This window comes from Panthera onca, chromosome A1 (genome assembly GCF_046562875.1).
Source record: "Panthera onca isolate mPanOnc1 chromosome A1, mPanOnc1 haplotype 2, whole genome shotgun sequence".
NCBI lineage: Eukaryota > Metazoa > Chordata > Mammalia > Carnivora > Felidae > Panthera > Panthera onca.
In genome coordinates, this window is record NC_138339.1 from 221,299,909 (window position 1) to 221,326,183 (window position 26,275).

Genomic DNA, 26,275 nt, shown 5'->3' on the forward strand with positions numbered 1-26,275 from the left:
GTACTGTTATTTCCATTTGACGAATAAAGAAACTCAGGCACAGAGAGGTTTTGAACTTGCCCTTGTTCAGCCTTAGCAATAAGAGATAGAGCTTGGATCCTAACTCAGCCCCTGCTCTTACCTACCAGTTTCTCTGCCCCACCTAACCCTATGTCTGGACTGGTACAGATTCCTGGCCTAATCTCACTGAAGGACCAAATCCGAATCTCCGGGTGGGGCCCAGGTAGATGTATTTCAGTAAAGCTCATCAGGTGATTTTCATGTACACCAAAAGCTGAGCTGACAGGGCTCCTCATGGCAATTCTGTTGTTTCTTCTGTTGATTCCCTGCCCATTATTGAAATGGCCTACCCTCCTTTTTCTGTCAAATCCCATTATAAGTGTCTGACTTTCATCTCCTTAGCCTTTAATTTAGCCTTTCTTGTTTATTCTAGCACAAGCTGCTCTCTATATCCTGACTTCCTGTTATGCATACATTTGGTATAAAGTCAACTGCTGTCTTGTATCTAATTTGGTTCAACATCTATTTCTCAAATGGCTGCTTTGTGTCCACACTGCTAAGTGTTCAGGGAAAATGGAAAAACATAAAGTGAAGTCTCCTGTGCTAAGGCTATGATTTCTCTTACCCTCCTGTCTATCCCTAGTGGGTCGCACATTACTGAGCCCAGACATACAGCAAGAACTTTTTGATTCAGACCTTCTGCACAGGGTCTGACTCCCTGTGCCTCCTCCCGCGGAGACTTACTGGAGCATTCATTGTGCCAGGCACGTGGCGGGTGCTGGGAAAATGACTGGGAGACAGGACCTGTTGTTCCCTTCTGAGACTTCCAGCTCTGTGTGTGATAAAGACCAGTTAAACAGCACTTTACTGGACACGGTGCTAAGTGCTGTGCCAGGGCAAGTGCAGGGTGATTTGAAGCACCCAAGAGAAACACCTAACAGATTTGTGAGGTCAGAGAACAGTTGCCCAAGGAAGTGGTGTGATACGTAAGCTGGGACCTGAACGGTAATTAGAAGTTAGCCTTGCAAGAGATGGGAGAATATCCAGCAGAGGGAACAGCATCGTGACAGGTGGGACCATAAGGGCACTAGCAGGTGCACTCAGGGAACTAAGGGTTCGGTATGGCCGGAGCACGCAGGAGGAACAGCACGCTGATGGAGAGGGGAGCTGGGGCCAGGTGAAGCCAGTGGGAAAAGATAGACTGATTTTGAGTATCGGATTTAAAAGCTTTCTATTTCCTCAAGTTCACTGTGTTGCCGTGGAGGGGTAGATCAGTGAGGAGCAGGGAGGGCCAGGGGAGGAAAGCAGGAGGATGTGTCGGGCTGCCCTGGCAACCTGGGTGACGTGCTGTGGTACAAACACGGTAGGCGAACGCGCTCGAGGGAAATTCTGAGGCAGGATTGAACAGGACGTGGTGATTAATTGGATGTCTTACGTGAAGGAGAGAGAAGAGTCCAAGAGGACCTCCTGGGGTTTTGAGTGTAGGCAAATGTATGAACAGTGGATGGCTCTCACCTCGAGACAGACTCCCAAGAGGAGAGGCAGTTGATGAGCCAGGTTCCCAGCAGGTAGAGTTAGAATGATCTGCAGGACACGGAGGTGGGTGTGTCCGGTGGACACTTGTCTCTACGAGTCTGCAGTGCAGGTGAGGGACCGGACCAGGAAACACCGACGGAGGAGCTCGTTGCCGTCCGGGTCGTTACGGAAGCCCCACGGAAGAGGGTCAGGTGGCCTCGCGAAAGTGCCCAGTGAGAAGAGGCCCCTGCTGCAAAATGCTGAGAACGAGCAGGGTTCAGAAGTGGGCAGAAGAGGAGGAGCCAGCAAAGAAGAAGAAGTAGAGGGAGGAGGGCAGCCTCCTAATGCTGTAACTGGAACTCCTGAAATTTTGCTTTTGGTATCTCTTTACACCTTTTACCTTTCAGTCTGCCATCTTGCCAGCCTGCTGTAGTCTACTTCGTTTTATTACCTGCAGGGATCTGTTTTTTACAGACTGTTCTCTCGCCTGCTTGTCTGTTTCAATTAAGAACCAAGTAGCATTATTGTGAAGGCTAAAAACTAAAAAACTTAAAATTACTTGACGCCATGGAAGTTTAGTGAGCAGATTTATAGGCCCAACAGACATGTGGTTAAATTTCTCATGAGTGTCCTAAACTTTATAGAGGTTTCTGCTCATCCTTGTTCTTGTGAACGCTCTCAGAAAGTTCAAAGACCACGTGGTTTTGTTTCTTTCTCAGGAGTTGTCGAGTGTATGGCAGCTGGCACGATTATCCTCGCACACAACTCAGGGGGCCCCAAGCTTGACATTGTCGTCCCTCACGAAGGAGAGATAACTGGATTTCTGGCTGAAAGCGAAGAAGGCTACGCGGAAACCATGGCTCATATTCTTTCCATGTCTGAGGAAAAGAGACTCCAAATCCGAAGCAGTGCTCGGGCATCTGTAAGCAGATTCTCTGATCAGGAGTTTGAACTGGCGTTCCTGTCATCTGTGGAGAGCTTATTCAAATAATGTCATATCTGTACGGATGAAAGATATTTTATATAAAATGGCGACATACCTTCATTCGTGAGTAATTTTTCTAAGCTTTTTCTGTATTGTAATAAAGTCACCTAAGCAGTGCTCTCAGCAGTATGTATATAGACAGGATATTTATTTCAGTGAAAATGACAAAGGTCAAAATTACCTAAATTGTTTGAATGAAAAAATTTTAGATTAGGATTTTGTCTCAAATTCTGAAAAATATGGATCTGAAAGAAAAAAATGAACCAACCATCTTAATTTTGGTCTAATTCACATTTTTCAAGTCCTATTTGTCAAATCACTGTACTTTAGAACCCAGGAAAGAGAATTTACCTTTAGAAAAAAGGAAATGTCGAAAGGAAAATGGAAGACTGATAATTAATAGTTTGGTACTTTAGAAATGTTCTGCTATCTTGGGAACACAGAAAAATTCTAGTCCATTTAAATCCTAAATAGTAATTGTGGATGGCCTTCTTGGATATATCTAAAGATTCTCTTAAAAGAGAAAAGAGACTTTTGGCAGGCTTAATCATGTTCTAAAAGCTTGTAGTGAAAAGGCAGGGACTGGGACCGCCCTGTGGGCATGTGTCGGCTCGCAGGGGCCAGGAGGCCTCCAGCAATCCTTCCCACAGCTCCATATTTGTGAAATTAGGTTTTTGTTTGGTGCTATCAGTACATTTGATAAGGATACTCTCATCATCCCTTCACATTTCCACATCGCAGGAGGCTGGAAGCTAGCTTTAAGTTGTTCAGAAGGTCTGAGTGAGATGGCTTTGATAAGTTGTTTTTCTGATAGCCATGATAGAGTAGCCAGATCCAACCACCCAGTCTCCGTTATCAGCATCATGCCTTGTAAGATGATGAGATGGCATTTTGAAAAGAGCACGAAAACACCTGGGCCTGATCCCTGTGTCATCATTTGCAAACATCTGATCTCTTAATACTTAAGCCGCTGCTTAATCTTTTTGAAACTTACATTCTACATCTATAATCTGGAGATGCTAATACCTGTCCTCACTACCTCCTAGTGATTCTGAGATGGAAAGTATGTGAAAAATACCTGGATAATTATCCAAGTTTTTTAAAGGTACCTTTATAAAGTACTTTAAAGATAACAATTTATAGTATATGTCTTTCGTAATCCTCCTTATTAACGCATTAGGGTTCAGTGTAGGCGAGTGGTTACTAAGTCAGTAGCTACGAATCAGTACACATTTAACGGGACTTCTGTGCTGAATAACTAGCACGAAAAGTATGTGGCTGTGCAGATGCAGTTACAGAGAACTACAGCATTTGGCATTTTCTGCACACATAATTAGCTCCTTCTAGTTCAGGGAATCCACCTCCTGCACAGTCTGATACATATATATATATATATATATATATATATTTTTTTTTTTTTTTTTAATTTATTGTCAAGTTCGTTAACATACAGTGTAGTCTTGGCTTCAGGAGTAGATTCCTGTGATTCATCACTTACATACAACACCCAGTGCTCATCCCTACAAGTGCCCTCCTCAAAGCCCATCACCCAAATTCCCCGCCCCCCCAACCACCCATGACCATCAACCCTCAGTTTGTTCTCTGTATTTAGAGTCTCTTATGGTTTGCCTCCCTCTCTGGATTTTATTTTTCCTTCCCTTCCCCTATGGTCATCTAGTTTCTCAAATTCCACATGAGTGAAATCATGTATCTGTCTTTCTCTGTCAATCTGATACATTTTTGTGTTAGGAGCATGTGAAAGAGGTATGTTTTTCCCTTCCAAACTCCTCTCATCCAGTCACCGACCTGGCCAGCTTCATCGTCTACTTCCAGTCGTTGACTCATCTACAGGCCACCTTCTGTCATCAGGTCAAAAAGCAGCAAAACAGAGGCCCAGGATGATATTACACACCAACATAGCTTTGGGTGGAGATGATTCAGTTTAGAAAAGAAAGATGGGGGTGTCTGGGTGGCTCAGTCAGTTAAGCATCCAACTTTGGCTCAGGTCATAATCTCGCAGTTCATGAGTTCGAGTCCCCCACATCAGGTTCTCTGCTGTCAGCGCAGAGCCTGCTTTGGATCCTCTGTCACCCTCTCTGCCCTCCCCTGTTTGTGCTCTTTCTCTCTTAAAAAAAAAAAAATAAACATTTAAAAAGAAAAAGAAGACTAGTGGACATTGGAGTTGGAAGGAACCCTACAAATCCTCTAATCCAGTTTTCTTCCTTTCAACTTTACAGACAAGAATAATTTAAAGACCTAAAGACTCCATTTCACAAAGCTGTTTAAGGACAAAAATTGGGATTATAACCTGGGACTTCTGACTCCAGCCCAGTTCACTTTCTTATCTTACAGCTAGTCTTTTGTGGTAAGATCCATACCACCGCCCCCTGAGTTTACCCATCAGCCCATAGAAAATCATGAGAGTAAAGATAAAGAAATTGAAAGGGACTAAGAAGTAAAGGAAGAAAGGTTTCTGAAATCCCATAAAGCATTTCTTAATCTTGTTTCTTCAAAATTATTTTTTCATTTGTCACAAACATCACTGGAAACATAATTTGCATATATGTTCATCTTCCCTGTTCCTAATGTGATAGGACATGTCTTTTTTTTTTTGGAAGGACTGATAACCATGGAAAGCATCAAAGCAATATGTCTGCTGTCTGTCTGAAGAACTCTTGAGTGACTATTCCTGTAAAACATTGTTTTTGAGTGGTCCAAACACAGTATATTTTGAACCTACAGCAGTGGGGATGCACATTCTTATTTCAGTTGTGCATAACAAAATACCTGTTCTTTGTATATCTACTTGTATCTAAATATGACTTTAATAGATACAAAATCTGTTTGTCTCTAAGTATGATAGGAAGTGGTTTTCAGTCTCTTGGATACTTTTCCGCATATGGTGTATTTGTCCCCTCATGCAGGCTCTCAATTCGGAATTATTTGTTATCTACTACCAGTACTTCTAAGCTCCACATGCCAAGAATTTAAAAAATAAAAATGAAAAATTTAAAGATAAACTAAAATTGTCTCGCCTCTAGTACCCAAGAAGAATAGGTTGTCAGGTTTAATAGACTTTTTCCTTTTAATGAATATTTCGGACCTACCAAACACTGCAGAACTTCATATGTTTTAATAATTTGGGGGTTTCTTTTTTACAAAGTCATAGACAAAATTCTGAGAGAGTAGCCCCTGTAATTATCAGTGCTTTCAGAGTATTTGTGTTTAATTATGTGAATGTACCCTAGACTCCAGGACTCTAATATGAATAGGGTGTCTGTGCTAAATCTTTCAGTGGGTACAACAAAAAAGTTAACCATGAGAAGCAATTCTGCAAATTACTAGAATCACATTATGCCCCTGTAATTTCCCCTACCTCTCCCACTGTTCCTCAGCTAATTGTTTTTCCTCTGTCCCCATCCTAAATCTAAGGCCACCCTTGGCTTCAAAGAAGCATCAGTTCTAATATTCGAGTGCTATGTGCTCACTTGGACTATACATGTTACAAAATACTTAAAAGGGAAGTTAAAAGTTTGTACACATTTAAAGAATGATCAGTTTGATAGCTAGGATACATAGTTACTAACATGCATAATTTTTAATAAAATTTATTCTACAAACACATGCAGGTGTAATCAATAGTTTCAACTTAACAAATGCAGCTACGTCTAAACCCAGAATAAAGTAATCAATTGTGCCTCAAGAACATGATTTAGATAACAGTGTATGTAAGATGGGTAAGGTGAATTAGGAGCTGACGTAGGTTGAAAAACCTTGAAGATATGTATACTTATCACAATGAATACCTCCTACTTTACAGCAAAGATTTTAAAATCTTACAGTGAATAAGGGTTGGTGGCTGTTAGCTAAAGGAGACTTTAGCCACACATCTTGTCATTGGAGCAAACTTGATAGGCTTATTCTTAAACATTGACCTTTTTAAAAAAAGTTTTTTTTAATGTTTATTTGAGACAGAGAGAGAGAGAGAGAGCGTGAGCTAGGGAGGGGCAGAGAGAGAGGGAAACACAGAATCCAAAGCAGGCTCCAGGCTCAGCTGTCAGCACAGAGCCCGATACAGGGCTTGAACCCACAAACTGGGAGATCATGACCTGAGCTGAAGTCGGACACTTAACCGACTGAGCCACCCACGTGCCCCTTAAACATTGACCCTAAACATTCATTCTTTTTTTCCTTTTTCTCTGCATATAACTGACTGGTCTTTGGATCTTTGGAATTTTCAGGAACCAAGTTTCATTCTCCATGCATTCAATTACTATCTAGAATGAGGATTAAATGAAGCATATTAACAGATTTATTATGCCTTAACCACAGAATGTTCCAAAAGTAAAACACGTATACGCTGACCAGTAAGAGTCAGTAGGATTAATGATGCTTTAATCTTTCGGGGTCATGTGTTACCACGGTTGAAATTAACAGTGGTAAGAAATTTTTAAATATTCTCAGCCTCATGATGTGACCATACTGAGCCACCTCCCTTAAAGAGCAGCTTGAAACCCTATACACCAAGCTGAAAGGAACTTTCACCAAGGAAAATACAGGATGCATCCGACAGTTAGGGGAATCTTGATACTTTCCCCACATTTAATAAAATTATATCAAATGTAAATACTAAGCAGACCTTAGAAATATTCTGGCCAACCCCTCCTCATCCTTGTTTCATTGGCTTAGCAATGTATTAATGTGTAATTTCAGTTTTATTTTTATTCCAGAGCATCTATTTCAGGGAGAATTCTACCACTTAGAATTATAACCCCTCTGTCCTTCATAGAAGCAACACAATAAATCAACAAATATCTATTAAACTCCAGGCACATGTTCAACACTGGGATTGTTCTCTGCTAAGCACCATATATATAAAAAGATCAGCGTACGATGTAAGTAAGATATCAGATGTAAGTAAGATGAAGGCTTCTTGCCTTCAAGAAGCTTATAATCTCTACATTTGAAGCTATTAGAAATTAATTCAATAAAACATAATAAAATGAATATTTGGTGCGTAATTAACATGATGGGCCTTGATCCTCTCTTTGCTCAATTACCCTACTCTCTTAAGTGTCAACATCAGCTTCAAAAAAGTGTATTCAGTATGACTTCAGAAATCCCCAAATCACAGTTTTCTACAATGGCAGATTATTCTAAATGAATTTGTTTGTACATTGTATTAGTTTTCTACCATTGTCTTAACAAATTTAAATTTATCAAATTTAAACTTACCAAATTTAGTTAAAACAACACAAATTTATTATCTTACAATTCTGTAGGTCAGAAGTCTAAAGTGGATTTCCAGAAGCCAAAATCAAGATGTCAGCAAGACTGTGTTCCCTCTGCGGGCTTCTGGGGAAAGTCCATGGCCTGGCCTTTCCCAGATTCTAGAAGCTGCCTGTATTCCTTGGCATATGGCATGTTCCTCCATCTTCAAAGGCGGCAGCACCAGGCTCATCCCCGCTCACCCTGACATCTCTCTGGTTCTCTCTTCTGCCTCCTTCCGCTGTTAAACACCCTTTGATTATATTGGGCCCACCTGGGTAATCAAAAACACCCTCCCCTATTTGAAGGTCAGCTGAGTAGCAGCCTTACTTCCACCTGCAACCTTAATTCCCCTTTACCATGTGACAATATATTCACATCACTGGGTGTGCTGCAGGGTGGCAGGAAGAGAGACTCATTACTCTGCCTATCACATCTACTGTCTGAAAGATTTCTTGATAGAAATTTTAAAGTAAAAATACTAATTTCTATACTCAAATTAGTCAGCCTTACTGTCTAAATTGGGAGAAAAATTAACAAACCCCTGGGATGACTGGAAAACTCTTACAGAATGAATATTAATGACTTGTGCCCAGACAGTATACCTAATAGATACTAACTTATCACTTAAGAAAAAGTACAATAATCATACTTGTACATTTTGATGGGTTGTTGATGTTTCTTGGTTTTCATCAGCAATGCATACTTTGTCATTAGATCGAGTAGAAATATTCTCTAAACCTCCACTGAATTCTGCATATTTCTGTATGCTTATCTCCTCTCCTCCTAACTTTCCAGCACCCTTAGAAAAACCAGGAGACTCTTCTCTGTTTTCTTCCTCTTTAGAAGTAGCAAGTTTTTCTAGGGATTCTATTACTTCATTTCTCAACTCATCTTCAGATTCTTCAAAATTTCTGAAATAAGAGTTAAAAATTAACTTTATGATATCAAAATAATTAAAAATGCATATGAAAGGTAGTTCCCTTCTCATTTCCCACTCCCACTTGAGCAATTTAATAGATGCATTTTCCCCTACGTAATGCATTATTTATTATATCCGTCTGGTTTTCCTAAGAATGACAAAAAACCAATGTTGGGATAATCAGTATTCTATTTAGTTGGACTTGTGTTTGACAATTTTAATTATATTTATTAATACCCATCTACTCTTATGTTTAAAAAGTGAAGAAGAGAAAAAATAATAAAAGAATAAAAAACAGCTGCCATAAAGTGAGCCCTTATTATATACCAGTGACTGCCCTCGAGCACTTACATAACTGTATTTCATCTAATACTAGCAACAATTTGAGGTAGACATATTCACCATCAATTTATTAAGAATCTGGGCTCAGAGGTTAATAAAACTTGCCCAAGGTCTCACAGATACTAATTAGTAGGACGAGGAACTGAAATTATATCTAAGACCTCAACACTGATATTTTTAGAAGGGAAGAAGGCAAGAGACCAAGAAAACCATGTCAACAATCCCAGATATCTACATGGCAAGTAAAGAGGCTGAGGAAGATCTGGTAAGAGCCAAGAAAGTGTTCATCATGGAAGCCAAGGAAGAGAGAATTTCCAGATAGGGAGCAGCCAAGTAAGAGGAAGACAGAAATGACAGTTGGACCTGGCAATTTCAAGGTAATAGATGACCTTTGCAAGAACATTTCTGGCCTGCTGTGTGGCAGGAGTGATTCTACAGTGGATCAAGAAAGCAGTAGGAGGTAAGCAAGTGACAGCAAGGAGCTTAAACTCCTCTGAGGGGAGCCTGGCTCTGAAAGGACAGTGTTAACTTGAGAACATGAAGGCAGTGATTTTTTGGTGTTTCTCAAGATGGGAGAGATTTGGGCATGTTTATATGCTGAGAGAAAGTAGGGAATAGAGAGACATTAAAAATAACGGAGAGGGGCATCTGTGTGGCTCAGTCAGTTGAGCACCCAACTCTTAATTTTGGCTCAGGGTCATGTTCCCAGGGTCATGGGATAGAGCCCTGCATTGGACTCCATGCTGACCATGGAGCCTGCTTAATATTCTCTCTCTCCCCCACTCTGCCTCTGCCCCTGCCCCACTCACAATCTGTCTCTCTCTCTAAAAAAAAAAAAAAAAAAAAAAAAAAAAGAGACAGATAACAGACAGGAACAAGTTCTCTGAAAAAAGCTGGGATTCAGAGTACCCATACCAGGATGTGCTTTCAGCAGGAAGGGAGACAATTTTTTTGTCTGAGAAGGAAGATAGGGAGAGAGAAGGCAATGAGGACTTCTGTGGACAGAGCAGTTATGGAACTAGACAATCAAGACCGTTCCGCTTACAAACCACATGCTATCTCTGTGAGGTAGGAGGCATGGTCACATGACAACAGTGAGGTGGATGGTGGGAGAGTGTGCAGGGCAGATACACAGGAGGAGCACAGAGACAGAAAGGGAAGAAAGAAAATTTAAAAAACAAAACTTCAAAATGAAACTTCTAAAACAAAATAAGCCTATAAACTAAAATTCCAAAACACATGAATAAATCTAATGGTAAGAAAGATAGGCGAGAAATTTTATTTAAAGTTGGAGCAGGGGTTAAGTCCAGATTTATTACTTTTATGGAGGATTTTTATAATGCTCTTAAAGTAAGTATGCTCAAAAAGATAAATTAAAGCACAGCATCCATTTTAAAATGTTTTCAAATTAGGGGAAATAATTATGCAATAATTAAACAACACATAAATATATAAACAATTATGAATCTTAGAGATACATAATCATTTAAATTAAAAACTTAACAGATGATGGGGCACCTGGGTGGCTCAGTTGTTTAAGTGTCCAACTCTTTGTTTTGACTCAGGTCATGATCTCATGGTCCATGAGTTTGAGCCCCACATCAGGCTCTGTGCCAACAGTATGGAGCCTGCTTGGGATTCTCTCTCCCTCTCTCCCTGCCCCTTCCCTGCTCATGCTCTCTCTCTCTCAAAATAAATAAACTAAAAAAAAACTTAATAGATGATACCCAGATAGGTTTGAAAATAGTATTCAAGAATTCACCCAGAATGGAACAGAGATGAATAAAAAATACAAAAGTACAATTAGATGTTACTGGGGACAGATTGAGAAGCTCCAAAACATATCTGTTTTGAGGGCCACAATGGAGGGAATAAGAAAAACATTTGGAAAAGTAATAAGTAAAAATGTTCCAGAACTAAAGACAGTCATAGGTCCTCACAAGAAAGTGAGCCAAGCAGGATAAAAGAGAAATCCAGACCCAGACATATAACAGTGAAACATAAGAACACAAAGATAAAAAGAAAATTATGAACATGCTGGGGAGAAAGTGAGCATATCTATAAAGGAAAAACAATCAGCATATTTCTCATCAACAATAATAAAGATCAAGAGAAAAACCATTGTCAACCTAAAATTGTATACCCAGCTGAATTATAAATAAAGCAATAAAATAATTTTGGATATGCAAACATATCCAAAATTTACCACCCACCGAATTATTAGATAATATTATCTTAAAGAATTATTGGAGAATATACATCAGCAAGAAGAAAACTGAAATAGGAAGAAAAGCACAGACTAGAAAAAACCATGGCAAATTCAAAGAATGATAAACTATAATGGCAAACTGAGTTAGGTTTGAGAGTAAAATATATATATTTCATCAAAAAAAAAAAGGGTAAAATTGGATTACATGATTTGATGTCTCAGACTTAAAATGTTCCAAACCTTAAAAAAAAAGTGTAGGGGTACAGGGGGCAGGCAGTAAAGATGGTGAATACAAGAGGGTTCATTATGCTGTTCTCCATACTTTCACTATGTTTGAAGTTTTCCACAATAAAAAAAAAAAAAATGTTTTTTAAGTAAAATTGTAACCCTAGATAACAATATTAGAATGGAAGTGTTAGCGGTTAAAGGTGTTCATCATATTTGGGAAGAAAAAAGATAACTGAACAACTTCTGAATTTGTTAGATAAATCTGTAGGAAGTACATAAAAGCTAGCTATTAAAAGAATAGAAATATAATCTGTATCTTTAAAACTAGTACAGAGAAAACAGGAGTAATACAGAAAAGTTTGTGATTGTAACATAAGGTTAGAAAACAGGAGGGGAAGGAAATGACAAATGATAACGAACAGAAAATACAAAATCAAGCTTAAAATATAGAGTGAACCCCAAATATGTCAATAATGCTAATGATTTTTATTATATTAAATTAATTAAGAGACAGAGGTTATTACAGGACAAGAAGCAAATCAACCAACTACATGCATTTTGTAAGAAACACATTATAATGGGGCGCCTGGGTGGCTCAGTCGGTTAAGCGTCCGACTTCGGCTCAGGTCACGATCTCGCGGTCCGTGAGTTCGAGCCCCACGTCAGGCTCTGGGCTGAAGGCTCAGAGCCTGGAGCCTGCTTCTGATTCTGTGTCTCCCACTCTCTCTGACCCTCCCCCGTTCATGCTCTGTCTCTCTCTGTCTCAAAAATAAATAAACTTAAAAAAAAATCTTTTTTAAAAAGAAACACATTATAATGAAACCATATGGAAATTATAAAAATAAAATTCATGTCAGAAAAATACTTAAAAGTTAAATAAAATAACTTAAAAGTTGGAATAGCAATGTCAGTATCCGACAAAACAGAATTTAAGGCAAACAGCTTTAATAGGGACAAAAATTACAATACATAATGTAAAAAGGGGGGGATACTCTATCAAACTGATATTACAATCATAAATTAGAACACAGCTTCTATATATTTAAAGTACATTGAAAGGAGATAGAAATATGAGGAGAAATTATCAAAGCCACAAACACAGATGAAGATTTTAATGTACTTCTATCTAGAAGTGATAAAGGAAATAAAATCCATAGAGTAGTTTAACAAAAAAATGTTTTAAGCTTGATAATTATATAGAACATATGTACCCCCAGAAAAGTAAGAATATGCATTTTTTTCAAGTACATATATAACTGTCATAAAATTAACACTGCACTGAATAGCAAAGGGAGTCCCAATAAACTTTTCCAAACCACTAAAACTCAGATGGTCTCTGTCCAAAATGCAAATAAATTGGAAACTCTGATTTTTGAAAGTGATTAAAAAATGCATTAGTCAGAAACTTCAAACCTGAATCATACCATAACAAGAAATCCCAGACAGAAATCTTGGCAAAATACTGGCCAATATATATTGGCAAAATATATATATCTAACAAAGAACTGGTGGCAAGGCTATCTAAATAATGCCTGTAACTCAGAAACTACATAGACACCACACATACCCATTAGATTGGTTAAATTTTTATTTTTATCTTACTTTTATTTATTTTTATTATTTTTAAAGTTTATTTACTTATTTGAGAGAGACAGAGACAGTGTGAGGGAGGGAGGGGCAGAGAGAGAGGGAGAGAGAGAATCCCAAGCAAGCCTCAGGCTACCAGCACAGAGCCCGACACGGGGCTGGAACACACAAACACACAAGATCACGACCTGAGCCGAAACCAAGAGTCGGACACTCAACTGACTAGGCCACCCAGGCGCCCCAAGATTGGTTAATTTTTAAAAATTGATCATGCCAAGTGTTGGTAAAGATGTAGAGCAACTAGAAATCTTATACACCATTCAACAGGGGGATGTAAAATGGCACAACCACTTTGGAAAATAGTTTGGCAGTTTTTTAAGAAGTTAAACATTCACCTACCAACAACTCAGTCATTCCACTCCTACAGTTTTACTCATGAGAAATGGAATTTATGTCCACGCAAAGACATGTACATAAATATTCATAGCAGCTTTATTTATAATAGCCCAAAACTAGAAATAATCCAAACATCAATGGTTAGGTGAATGTATTACTAAATTGTGGTACTATATATATTATATATTTTATATTATATATTTTATATATATTATATATGTAATATATATAATATATGTAATATATATTATATATTTTATATATATATAATTCTATATAATATATAGAATTATATATATTCTATATAATGGAATAGTACCTAGCAATAAAAAGAAGTGGCTAATTGATACACATGTCAATGTGGAAGAATCTCAAAATCATTCTCAAACGGAAGGGTTTCCACAGAGCCTCAGGGTGTTGTCCCTCAGAATCTAAGCAAAAGCTCAAGACAGGGAAGCACTTATGTAAAAAAGATCTGTGGAACTGGCTTTTGTCTAATGAAGTGAATCCCAGTAAGATTTGCAGAAACCTACATGATTTTCGAAAGAAATATATACGCAGAAACATAGCCAGGTTGAACCAAAAGGGACACAGACAATCCTAATTGGAAAGAAATGGCTGGACTCTAAAATTCTACTGCCAGGAAGCAGGCTGAGAAAATTCTCTCCTCCCTTCCTTCCTGCCCTCCTTTACTTGCTAGACAGGTTGATTCTAATGTTCGTATGGAAAAATAAACAAGCAAAACTAGATAGAAAAATACTGACAAAAGCAAAGTATTTAAGGGAACTAGCGCTCCAAAATAATAATTCATATTATGAATATGTTTATAATATAATAATTAGACTGGCAAGAATAAGAATTGGATGCAAGCACATATAAAAATGTAGCACGTCATAGAAGTGACATTTAAATTGGTAGCAAAAATAAAGATTTTCGATAAATGGTGTTGGAGTAAGGAAGGAGTTATTTGGAAAAAAATAAAGTTAGAGCCACACTTTGCAGTGTAATATGAGTGAAATCCAAGAGGATTAAAATATTTAACTAAACAAAATTAAATCATAAAAGTACTTAAAAATTCTGGTATCACTTCTTATGAAATAATTGATAAACCTAGTTAGATAAAAAAATAAGAAATTTCTACATCATGAGCCACTATAAATAAAATCAAAATGCAAACAAAAAACGGGAAAATATTCTAGAGCCATATTATAGATAAAACATTAATCTCCTTAAAATACACAAGGTTCCCCAAATCAATACAATGTTAGTAGCCTAATTTTTTTTTTTTAACGTTTATTTATTTTTGAGACAGAGAGAGACAGAGCATGAACAGGGGAGGAGCAGAGAGAGAGGGAGACACAGAATCTGAAACAGGCTCCAGGCTCTGAGCAGTCAGCACAGAGCCCGACGCAGGGCTTGAACTCACGGACCGCGAGATCGTGACCTGAGCCAAAGTCGGACGCTTAACCGACCAAGCCACCCAGGCACCCCTAGTAGCCTAATTTTTTAAATGGCTAAGGCTATGAATAATTGTCTCCAATGAGGAAATAAAGATGGTTCTTAAGCATTTGGAAAGACAACCTTACTCAGAAAAGAAATGCTAATTAAACGTAACCTTAAATGTCACTTTTTAACCTATCAGTTGTGCAATCGTCCTTAAGTTTGGTAACACGCTAAACAAGAAAATGTACAAGGTCACAGGCACTTTTGTACTCTGTCAGTGGAAGTGTTCATAGGTGTTAACCTCTGTGAAGGGCAATCTGACAATATTCAATTACAAATGTACATACAAATAGTATGTAAATTACTATTTGTACATTATGATACGTATTCAAGCTACAGTGTTAAGTGATAAAAGGAAGCTGCAAGAGAGTATGTGCACTATGAAACTTCGTACAAAAAAGAAAAAGAATACACACATACACAAGATACACATATTGGCTTACAGTTTAATGCAATTCCTCAGGGGAGGTGTGCACATGAGGCATATTTAATGCCTTTGGGAAGAGGAATTGTCATAGCAGGAAGACTATGACAAAGTTTAACCTCTGAATTTGGAGCCATGTGACTATATTACCTATGTAAATTTTAAAAAATTAAAACATTTTTTAAAAAGTACATGATAAAATTTTTTTAATTCAAAAGACTCCAAGTTTTAGAACTAATAAGAGAATTCAGTAAGGTTACAGGATACAACATCAGTAGTGTTCTATGCACTCATGGTAGCCAAGGTGAAACACAGTAAAAGAAAAATGACCCCCTTAATAATGACAACAGCAACAACAAAAAAAGTTAGGTGGTACCTATATGTTGTGAATAAGACTACAAAAATGCTGAAGGATATTTTATGAAAAGACATAAAGAGATGCAAGCTATACTATATTCATGGATGTTCAGATTTATGATCATAAAGATGTCAAATCCTATAAACTACTCAACAAATGTAATGTCATTGTCATCAAAATCCCAACAAAGCTTTTCATGACACTTTACAATAAAATGCAAAGATGTATGTGTTAAGTATATCTTAAGGCAACAATAGCTAAGATAACTTTGAAGAAAAAGATATGGAGACAAGAAGGTATGAAACTAGTCCTACCACATACCAAGAGATATGGTAAATGCACAGTAATTTAAGACAGAACATCACTCCTGCAGAGATAGGAAACAATGCCATTGGAAAAGAACAGAGAGCCTGGAAACAAACCCACATGTGTAGTAAAACTTGGTCTCCTTAGCTAGGTCTCTGAGACTATTGTTCAAGTCTCAACAACAGCATTTTCACTTTCTACCAGCGCTTCACTCAGGCATCTGGATAGGACCTACTTACGTATCATCATCGTCCGATCTTGGTTGTTCCTCATCTACTTCAATGCCAGGGGCCATTCCCACATTTCCCTCATCTTCTCTAGGAAGCCACTGTTTTAATGTTCCCACTGTTAAAGAAATAAGAGAGATTAAAACATCCCAGCCTATATACCCAATGAGGGGTATACCCAAATCCTGTATTGAACATCAACCATAAAGGTAAAGCCTTTGAATCATTTCCATTAAATCAGAGAATATGACAGGAATGACAAGTGACATCCCAACAATCGCACATTGTCTGAAGGTGGTAGGCAACACAAGACCAGAAAGAGAAGTGAGAGGAATCAGGATCAGAGATGAAGAGACAAGGGGCGCCTGGGTGGCTCAGTCAGTTAAGTGTCCAACTCTTGATTTCGGCTCAGGTTGTGATACCACGGTTGTGGGGTTGAACCCCATGTCCAACTCTTCCCTGACAGCTCGGAGCCTGCTTGGGATTCTCTTTCTTCCTCTCTCTCTGTCCCACTTCCCCTCCTCTCTCAAAATAAATAAACTTAAAAAAGAGAGAGAGATGAAAAGACAAAATACTCCCACTTTGGGGATAGATGCTTTGATTGTATAGAAAATTTAAGAAAATCTTCTATTGTAAAAACTTAAGATTTGCCATTTTTATTGGATCACACTATTCTTCATCCACTGATTATAAGATGCATTATTATTTTACACACCAATAGCAAAGAAAATGTTACTGACAAAATGACAAAATGATTCCTTAGCCCTTAGAATTTATATTTTATAAACATAAACTATTATAAGAACTTTTAGTCCTTTCTAAGCATACATTTTAAATATTGTATCAGTCTTGTATATTCCTAAAAAGGAAAATATAAGTTAAACAAATTGAATAACATATAATTAAAATGCCTCACATTCAGAGTATTACTCCTCTGAATTATTTTTTTATATTATCAATCAAAATTTTTGGATCCTGATTCAGAGATACCATAATAAAATGATTTAGGAGACAATTAAGATATTCTGAATTATTCTTTCATTAATGTCTGTGTTTTCTAAATTATGATAAGAAGCACGTAACATAAATTTACCCTCTTAACAAGTTTTAAGTGTACAGTATTGTTAACTATATGCACACTGCTGTATAAGAGATTTCTAGAACTTTTTCATCTTGCATGGCTGAAACTCTAAAGAAGACCCCATTCTCACTCTCCCCTGCCCCTGGAAATCACGATTCTACTTTGTTTCTAAGAGTCTGACTTCTCTAAATACCTCACACAAGTGGACTCATTCAGTGTTTGTCTTTTTGTGACTGGCTTATTTCACTTACATACTGTCCTCAAGTTTCACCCATGTTGTAGCATACGACGTGATTTCTTTCTTTCCTTTTCATGGCTGAATAATATTCTATGCTATGAATATGCCTCATTCTCCTTACCCATTCATCCAGTGATGGACATTCCAGGTTGCTCCCACATCTTGACTATAGTGAATACTGCTACAATGAACATGGATGTGCAAAAATATCTCTTCGTTCTTTTGGACATACACCCACAAGAGGACTTGCTGCATTATATGGAAAATCTATTTAAATTTTGTTTAGGAACCTCCATATGCTTTTTATTATGGCTGCACTATCTTACAATCTCACCAATAGTGCATAAGGGTTCTAATTATTTCACATCAACACTTATTTTCTGTTTTGTTTTTTGTTATTGTTGTTGTTTTTGTTGTTGTTGTTGTTGTTTGGCTAGCAGTCATCCTAACAGATGTGAAATGATATCTCTGTGTGGTTTTTATTTGAATTTCCCTGATGATGAGTGATGTTGAGCATCTTTTCATATGCTTATCATTGATGTCTAGGCTTTTTTCCTGCATAACTTCAACCTTGGTGCGATCAATAGCAATGTTGAGACATATTTTCTTAAAATCTAAAACACTAAAAGGGTTTACAAAAAAATTTAAAATGCTGGCTTCCTAAGCTGGCTTTAAAACTATAAAGGCTTAGCCTCCGTTTGACTCCCACTTTGGGAATTTTGTTATACATGTCTACATTAGTTAGCTTTTCCAGAATAAACCACCACGTAACTTAGTGGTTTAAAACAGTAACCATTTATTTAGGTCACTACCCTGCCATTAGGCAGCTCGGACTGGGCTTCGCTGGCTGGCTCTTCTGGTCTTGGTTGAGCCCAATCATGCATGTGCGGTCACTTGCCAGGCCAGCTGGAGGCTGGCTGGCCTACTGTGGCCTCTCTTGGGTGGCTTGCCTCTCTTTTCCACATGGTCTCTTCATTTTCCAGCAGGCCAACTGGAGGGAGTTGAGAGATAGACAGAGTTCCAAAAAAAAAAAAAAGAGCAGCAGTGCCTTGAATACTCAGATTTGGCACACCACCACTTCTACTCATCCTACCCACGTAAGCAAATTACAAAGGCCAACTGATATTTAAGGGGAAAGAAAAAAAAAGCCATTTAATGATGGAGAAGCTGCAAAGTCATATTGAAAAGGGCACAGATACAGGGAAGAGTGAAGGACTATGCCCATTTTGGGAGCCCACCATAACCTACGTCTCCCACATGTCCTCTGCAACCATCTGGTTCCTAGGGGTCTAAACAGTGTTTCACGTTAGTCTCCAGGAAAAAATCCCACCCACTGCTAACAAGTGGGATTAGAAATAGTAACTTTTCTCCAAAGGTGAAATTAAAAACAAAGTGTGGCTTTTTCTCTCTGGTAAACTATTCACGTACATAACTACAAGTAGAAATTTCACCACACTGTAATAAAATATTTACCTATTTTTAATCAATATGTTTCATCCCAAATCATAGCTTATATTGTTTCCTAAAGTGCACTATAAAATAAATGAACTGATTGATACATATCATCTATGAGGTTGTCTGGCTGATTAATAGCAGCCTGAATATTCCACTTGGTATGGGATTCATAGTTTTTGGTTTCCTGTTTTAGGAAGACAATTTTAGCAGGCTTTTATTTTTTGTTTAACAAGAGAGAAGAAAGAATGACTATAGCTAACTGTAGAAATGTAAATCAGCTGTTATCAGGATGTGCAACCATGATGTTACCAAGGCAACTCTGTGGCCTGAAAATTTACACAAGAAACATGGAGGTTACCTTCCCACCAAGGATCCCCTTGGAGTGGTTAAATGATAAACAAAATTACTGACCTGAATTAATTATGCACATGTAAAAAAAAAAAAAGTACTTGTCCTCATCTAAAGAGTGTAGCTTTTATTAGTAAGAGTCATTGAAAAGGATTTTATGAAAGTCTTGCTATCTCAAAGTGAGGATAAATTAAACACGTAGTTGATAAAGTTTCATTTTTTAATGGAATGCAGGGCTAGAAGCATGAAAGAAATTGGAAGTTTAAGCTAAAGACTGATGAAGGGTATATGAAAAATGCTTAAATGTATGACCAATAGCTAATCCTTACAAGCCTTTATAAACTGTGTCTATTATACCTGCAATCAAAGTTAGTAAAACTTACACATTCAGAAAGCCTTCATGAAGATTCTATACAGCCATAAGAATTATTTCTCACATTGTAATTTCCCTCTCCAACTTGACGGCCATACAAATATTGGTAATTACATGCTCTTGCATAAAGTTATACTAAAGCTGTGCTGTGGTTTTATGTTCATTCACAAAGACTATGGCCATCTACTAAGTTCTAGGCACTAGGGATAGAGAGACAAAGCAGAGTGGTAATCAAGACAAAGCTCTCATAAGCTTATAGTCTAGGGAGGAAGATAGTAAGAATAAGAAATTAAAGTGAACTTTAGTTTTATGATCAGACAATTATAGTGTCTCGTGGGGTATTAAGCAGGGAAGCCAAACCTAGAGGCAGGCAAGGGAAACATGCTTAGATATTTTCTCAATCATTTAAAGCAGTGGCTCCCCGTCAGTGGGACCCAGGCAGTAGTTTGAGACCCAGGTTTTTCATAGCAATCATAAAAATGCAAATAAATTCATGACAGCATCTTTTTTATGACATGAATTCAAATAATAAATATGATGAAAGGTCAATATTGCATGTGTTTAACAAATAATTTGAGCGTGAATGAATTTAAGTGTCAGACCGAATGAATGTGAAATTGTCAGAAGCAGCTAAGAGAAAAGGTGGGGAGACTGTAGACAAACTTGAGGACTTCCTAGAATTTTTTGGATTAAAGAGAAACATATTAATATAGATACAGGGTCTTCCACTCACTCATGCAAAAGAGCATTCAAGGTTTGACTTTATTTCAGACCCCTTTACAAAAAGCCCCATTGGGTACTATAGGGAAAAGAAGGAAGAGAAGGGTAACTGCTGATGAAACATACTAACAGAAATGGTAGGAGGTTCATCAGAGGGAAATCTTGCAGGAGGTATAATTCTGATCAAAGAGGCAGGCATTCCAAACCAAGGGAGGAATATATGATGGTGGAGAAATGCAAGCAAACCTTGGCATTGCAACAGGCCGACCTGATCTTTAAGGTGCTTAGAATCCACAAAGAGACTGGATTTTATTCTGGGGGTAAGAGAGAATCTTGTGCAGGATTTTAAGCTGAAAAGAGATTTGGTCTTTTTAAGGAGGAGGATTATCAGGCAGGAGTGCAAAGGGTTGAGCTGAAGGAAGAAAAGATGACCAGAGACAGGAAGTCAAGAGGCCACAAGCACTCAGCACAGCTGGGGCAGGAGGCATGTCAACGTCCTGAGCAGGTTGCAAAAGAAAACATCTGCACTCTGCTTTGAATGCACCTGTGGAGCCAAATTCCTATTTCCAATCTCACTTGATAGATCAATTGTTCATACATGCCCAATGTAAAGCCATCTGTGTAAAAATACATGAAGTTCATGAACTAATTAATTAATTAGGCATGACAGACCAAATGAAGGTTTTCTATGACTCTAAGAATCACAGGCACAAATGGAAGCAGAGGCATCATAGCCACCAAGTATGTCCCCACCTCAGTGTCTTGAAAGAGGAACACCATCCTTCCTACCTGGCCTGGGGTCCCAGCCCTTGGCTTCCAGGCCAAACCAGGTCAGCCCAAAGCTTCCTCCTTACCGCCTCCAGTCCCATCCTCAGGGACAACGCTTTTAGCCCAGCACAGAAGGGAAGGGAGCAAACAAACAGGCAATTACATCACTTTTTATAATTTGAAGGTACTGGAAAGAGAGTCTTAAAGGCAGTTTCTCCCTTTCTCCCTCTCTCTCCTCTTAAGTTTTAAGTAACAGTGTGTCAACTGACAGAAGTAGTAAGAGCGAAGGATTTCGAAGGACTTCTTACACTCAGGGACTCTGGACCCCTCTACTTCTTCTAGATTTTAGTCAAACTGCTTTTCTCAGGGCCTGACACAGACTCGTGTACCTGTATGTCCTTCCCACCTGATACGTTCTTTCTTCTCTACATTCTTGAAGACTCAACTTTCACAAAGATTTCACAAAGTTTGTGAAGTTTAGGCTTCACAAACTGGCCGACTCACTCTTGGGTAGGAAGGTGCCTATCTTACATTATTCTCAAGGTTGTACACATTTTTGCATCGTTCTTTATCAGCCTCTGTTATACCTAGCTTGTATCTATGCCTCCTTACCACCTCAATCTCACCCTGAAACACAGGGTGCCTAACCTCACACCTGTGCCGAGGCACCTGCCTGCCTATGGCGACTTCCTTGTAGCATTGCACACCTGAGCAAAGACAAAATCCCAAAATAGGAATTGCCTCAAACTTTTGAAAATGATGGTTGGCTTTCCATAAGGTAAACACAAACATAATCTTGCTAAAAATCAGAGGCAAAATAAAAAAACCTTCCCAAAGCCAAGAAACTCTATTATGATGCATTTTCATTGCCTATAGGATAATAATTTGTCTACTGAATAGCTGTCAGAAATATACTGTCAGGTAGAGCTAAGCAAGACCAGCTGATCATCTACAAAGCCACTTGCCCTACTTACTTATTTTCACCAGTTGTCAACTGATTAAAGAAAATTACCCCACTTTTCTCAGAAGCTCGAGTCTTTTGTTAGCAGCATTTGGAATGGGCTCGGACAAAGCAAATCAGCTTCTGCAAAGGCTGAGACCTTTACCGTTCTCTCTCCGGGCTGAAGGTATTTTTATCCCCTTTCTACATTTACAGGTCTCTGACAAAGTGCCTCAGGCGACTGGTTATATTTTTAAAAATAAACTGCATACCCAATTCTCTTTCGTTGGCAGAAAACGAGCTACTTGTTAGACGTGCTGCAGCCAAAGCGTTCATTAAAGCTCCTGGCACTTCGTGCCGCCACTGTTTCCTATTTTCTGGAACGCCTTCTTCGGTCACAATCCCTTGGCCACCTGAAGAGGAAACTGTGTTACTGAAAATAAAAATGTTTCTTCATTTGACTTCTTATAAAATCACGGAATGTTAGAAGGTGACCTAATCCCACCCCTCATGTTACCAGCAAGAAAACGGAGATACAGAAAAGGTTAGTGACTTATGACACATGGCTGATGGGTAGGAGAGTCACTTTTGTGCTTTGTAAACTAGCCACACTGGTATGTTAAAATTTCTATTCCACTTGTTTATTTTAAACTAGGTTTTCCTTCTTATCATCTCATTGGCTTCAAACAGATGAAATTGTATTATGTTTGCAAGCCCCCTCTTGCAAGTTTGAGGACTTTAGTGTTTTTTAATGGTATAAATGTAAGTCAACTCACACATTTATAAATGTCTGTGATATAGTTACACATTTCAAGTTATGAAATGGGTATAAAGTTCAGCTCTCCTCCAACCCTATGTTATCAAGAGGAACATAGGAAGTAAGAAAAATCTTCACCACCTGTAAAAATAACACCCAGACTTTGCTGTGAACACCTCCTATGGAAAGACTATGACGGAAGCTCAGATGTAAATGAAGGAATTTAGGTTGGAAATATCATATTCTAAACACTCCTAACATTTCAATAGCACACTGGTTTACAAAGTAATTTTATATGTATTTTTGTACTGCTAACTCTAACCTTTGTGGATAGCCATCATCTTAATTCAGACTTTATTGATGGAAAAAAAACAACCCCTGCAAGAAATTCCAAGGAAGTAATGGGGCTAGCAAGGGAAGGCAAGTCAAGCCAACTGTCCTTCCTTAGACAATCTCCCTCCCCACAAGGAAAGGGGATTCTGGATCTTTCCTCCTTTCTATTCTCATGAACTGGAGTCATCAGTTTTCTAGCATAATTAGCAGGCAAGTTTCTCAGGAGGTGGGGCAGATACCAGAACAATGTCTTTGAAATATATTTGATACCAAATGTATAGGGATTGTACTAAAAGGACTGTGGCATCAAGCTGAGCACCAGCAACAAAGCTGCAGCTGAGGCTTTGTCTCCTCCTGCTGGCAACTTACACTGAATGAGTGTAGATTCCCCACCCAGCAGAGTGGAACAGGTGGAGGTCATGTCACCGGCTGCCATCATCGCCAGGAGAGTCTGAGGAGCTCGTGCGTCCCACTGTCTCCTGTTCTCTGCAGCAGCACCAGTATCTTGAATGAACAACTCTGAGTATGAGAAAATGACTCGTTATTTTAAAAGCAGTCAAAGTGCAACTAATTGTACCAAACAGTACTCAGGAACCCTGGAGGCAGTCCATCAGCTGGTACACTCAAAAACAGAAATGACCACCTCATTCGAACACAGATTGTTACAGACTGAATGCTTGTGCCCAGTCTCCACCCCAGATTCCTATGTGGAAACCTAATGCCCAATGTGATGATATTGGGAGGTGGGGTTTTCCAGGGCGGGGGCGGGGGGAATGATGAGGTCATGAGGGTGGAGTCCTCATGAATGGGATTAGTGCTCTTATAAAAGAGACCCCGCAGAGCTCTTCACCCTTTCTGCTAAGTGAGGACACAGTGAAAACATGGCACTGGGCCCTCACCAGACACCAACTCTGCCAGCACCAAGATCTTGGACTTTCCAGCTTCCAGAACTGTGAGAAATAAATGTTGTTTATAAGCCACTGAGTTAATGGCATTTTGTTATAGCAGCCCAAACAGACTAAGGCATACATCATAACTTACAAGACTGAAATTTTAAACAGGCTTACGAGCTGTTCCATTTTTATTAGTAATATTTGATTGACTAGCCAATATATCCAAATGTTAGTAAATATTAGTGACAAGAATGGACAAATTCCTTGAGGTACTTCTGAGCATTTTACTTCAGTCGGTTTCCATGGAAATGCATTCAGTTCTGTTATCTTAATTTAAAAATCTTTTTATTTACTACTATCTTTCACTATAGGAAATATGAAAATAAGATAAGTAGAAGAAAATAAAAGTTACCCATAATCTCACCGTCTAGAGACTATTAAAAATTTAAAAATTTCTCCTTGAATATAGATTCTGTGTTTTGAAACAAAAATGGGCCTCACACTATGCGTAACTTTCAGAACTTACTCTTTTCAATGAGTAACATATCACAGTCAGTTTATTAGCTACTCTTCTATATGCCCATTTTAAAGCAAATATAGTATTGTTTTGCGGATGTATTAGAATTCTTTGTAATTGGATGTTTAGTTTGCTAGTAATTTTTCACTTTTATAAATAATACTATAATGAGATCATCGTAGCTAAATGTTTGTGGACATTCATGATTATTTACCCTAGAAAAACTACAGAAGGTGACAATTCTAGGAGCTAGATTATTTACTTTACCAAAGCTTTTCACTGCTAACGTGGACTCTATTACTAATTTGCTCATGATTGTTTTCCATGTATTTTGAATAGTTTTCCCTAACCAAAAAGAAAAACACCTATATTTTCTCTTACTTCTTTTTCTTTTTTTGTTGTTGTTTTAAATTCTAGTTAGTTTACAGTGTAATATTAGTTTCAGGTATACAATGTAGTGATTCAACACTTCCATACATCACCCAGTGCCCATCACAAGTGCACTCTTTAATCCCCGTCACCTACTTAACCCTTCCCCCCAGCCCCCTCACCTCTGGTAACCATCAGTTTGTTCTCTATAGTTAAGAGTCTGCTTCATGGTTTGCCTTTCTCTCTCTCACTTTCCCAGTGCTCATTTGTTTCTTAAATTCCACATATGAGTGAAATCGTATATTGGTTTTTCTCTGATTTATTTCACTTAGGATAATATTCTCTAGCTCTATCCATGTTGTTGCAAATGGCAAGATTTCATTCTGTTTGATGGCTGAGTAAAATTCCACTCTGTGTGTGTGTGTGTGTGTGTGTGTGTGTGTGTGACATCTTCTTTACCCATTCATCAGTTGATGAACACTTGGGCTGTTTCCATAGTTTGGCTATTGTAGAAAATGCTGCTATAAATAGTGGGATGCATATCTCTCTTTGAATTAGTATTTTTGTATTCTTTGGGTAAATACCTAGTAGTGCAATTGCTGGGATATTTCTATCTAATAGGACTAGATCTATTTTTCACTTTTTGAGGAATCTCCATACTGTTTTCCAGAAGGGCTGCACCAGTTTGCATTCCCACCAAAGGGTTCCCCTTTCTTTCACATCCTCGCCAACATCTGTTGTTTCTTGTATTGTTGATTCCAGCCGTTCTGACAGGTGTGAGGTGACATCTCATTGTGGTTTTAGTTTGCTTTTCCCTGATGATCAGTGATGTTGAGCATCTTTGTCTGTTGGACATCTGTCTGTCTTCTTTGGGAAAATATCTACTCATGTCTTCTGCCATTTTTTAATTGGATTATTCATTTTTGGGGTACTGAGTTTTATAAGTTCTTTATATGTTTCAGATACTAACCCTTTATCGGGTATGTTATTTGCAAACATCTTCTCTATTCCATAGCTTTCCTTTAGTTTCAATTGTTCGTTTAATTAACTTTCTAATATATATCTTCATTTTTTACATATAAATTCTTTGGCTTTTTAAATTTTTATTTTCATTTTGTTGTATCATTATATAGGGTCTGACTTCACAACTTTCCCCCAAATTGTTAACTGATTGGCCTAGCAACATTTATTTGATTGAGCCTTTCTTTCCCAC

General features: G+C 38.1%; 2 protein-coding genes across 10 annotated transcripts in view; one reads left to right on the plus strand and one right to left on the minus strand.

Moving 5' to 3' along the window:
• ALG11 (ALG11 alpha-1,2-mannosyltransferase) overlaps nucleotides 1-26,275 on the plus strand; it is a 47,827-nt gene that overhangs the window by 11,250 nt on the left and 10,302 nt on the right. The window contains exons 4-5 of one of the 4 annotated variants that reach the window (XR_013550404.2): nucleotides 2,235-2,563; nucleotides 22,410-22,495. Coding sequence is in view for 1 of the 4 variants with exons in the window: in XM_078434048.2 (XP_078290174.1) it covers nucleotides 2,235-2,506 (272 nt within the window). In the remaining 3 variants the exon portion in view is untranslated. Of the gene's footprint in view, nucleotides 1-2,234; nucleotides 7,047-7,782; nucleotides 9,855-22,409; nucleotides 22,496-26,275 lie in introns of those variants that run through there. The other 3 variants (XR_013550402.2, XR_013550403.2, XM_078434048.2) reach the window with 3 other exon arrangements.
• NEK5 (NIMA related kinase 5) overlaps nucleotides 8,415-26,275 on the minus strand; it is a 59,004-nt gene continuing 41,143 nt past the window's right edge. For all 6 annotated transcript variants that reach the window (XM_081795308.1, XM_078434028.2, XM_078434021.2 and 3 more), the window contains 4 exons: nucleotides 23,653-23,802; nucleotides 22,466-22,606; nucleotides 16,283-16,388; nucleotides 8,415-8,682 (listed from right to left, as the gene is read on the minus strand). In XM_081795308.1, coding sequence (XP_081651434.1) covers nucleotides 8,415-8,682; nucleotides 16,283-16,388; nucleotides 22,466-22,606; nucleotides 23,653-23,802 — 665 coding nt within the window. The remainder of the gene's footprint in view (nucleotides 8,683-16,282; nucleotides 16,389-22,465; nucleotides 22,607-23,652; nucleotides 23,803-26,275) is intronic.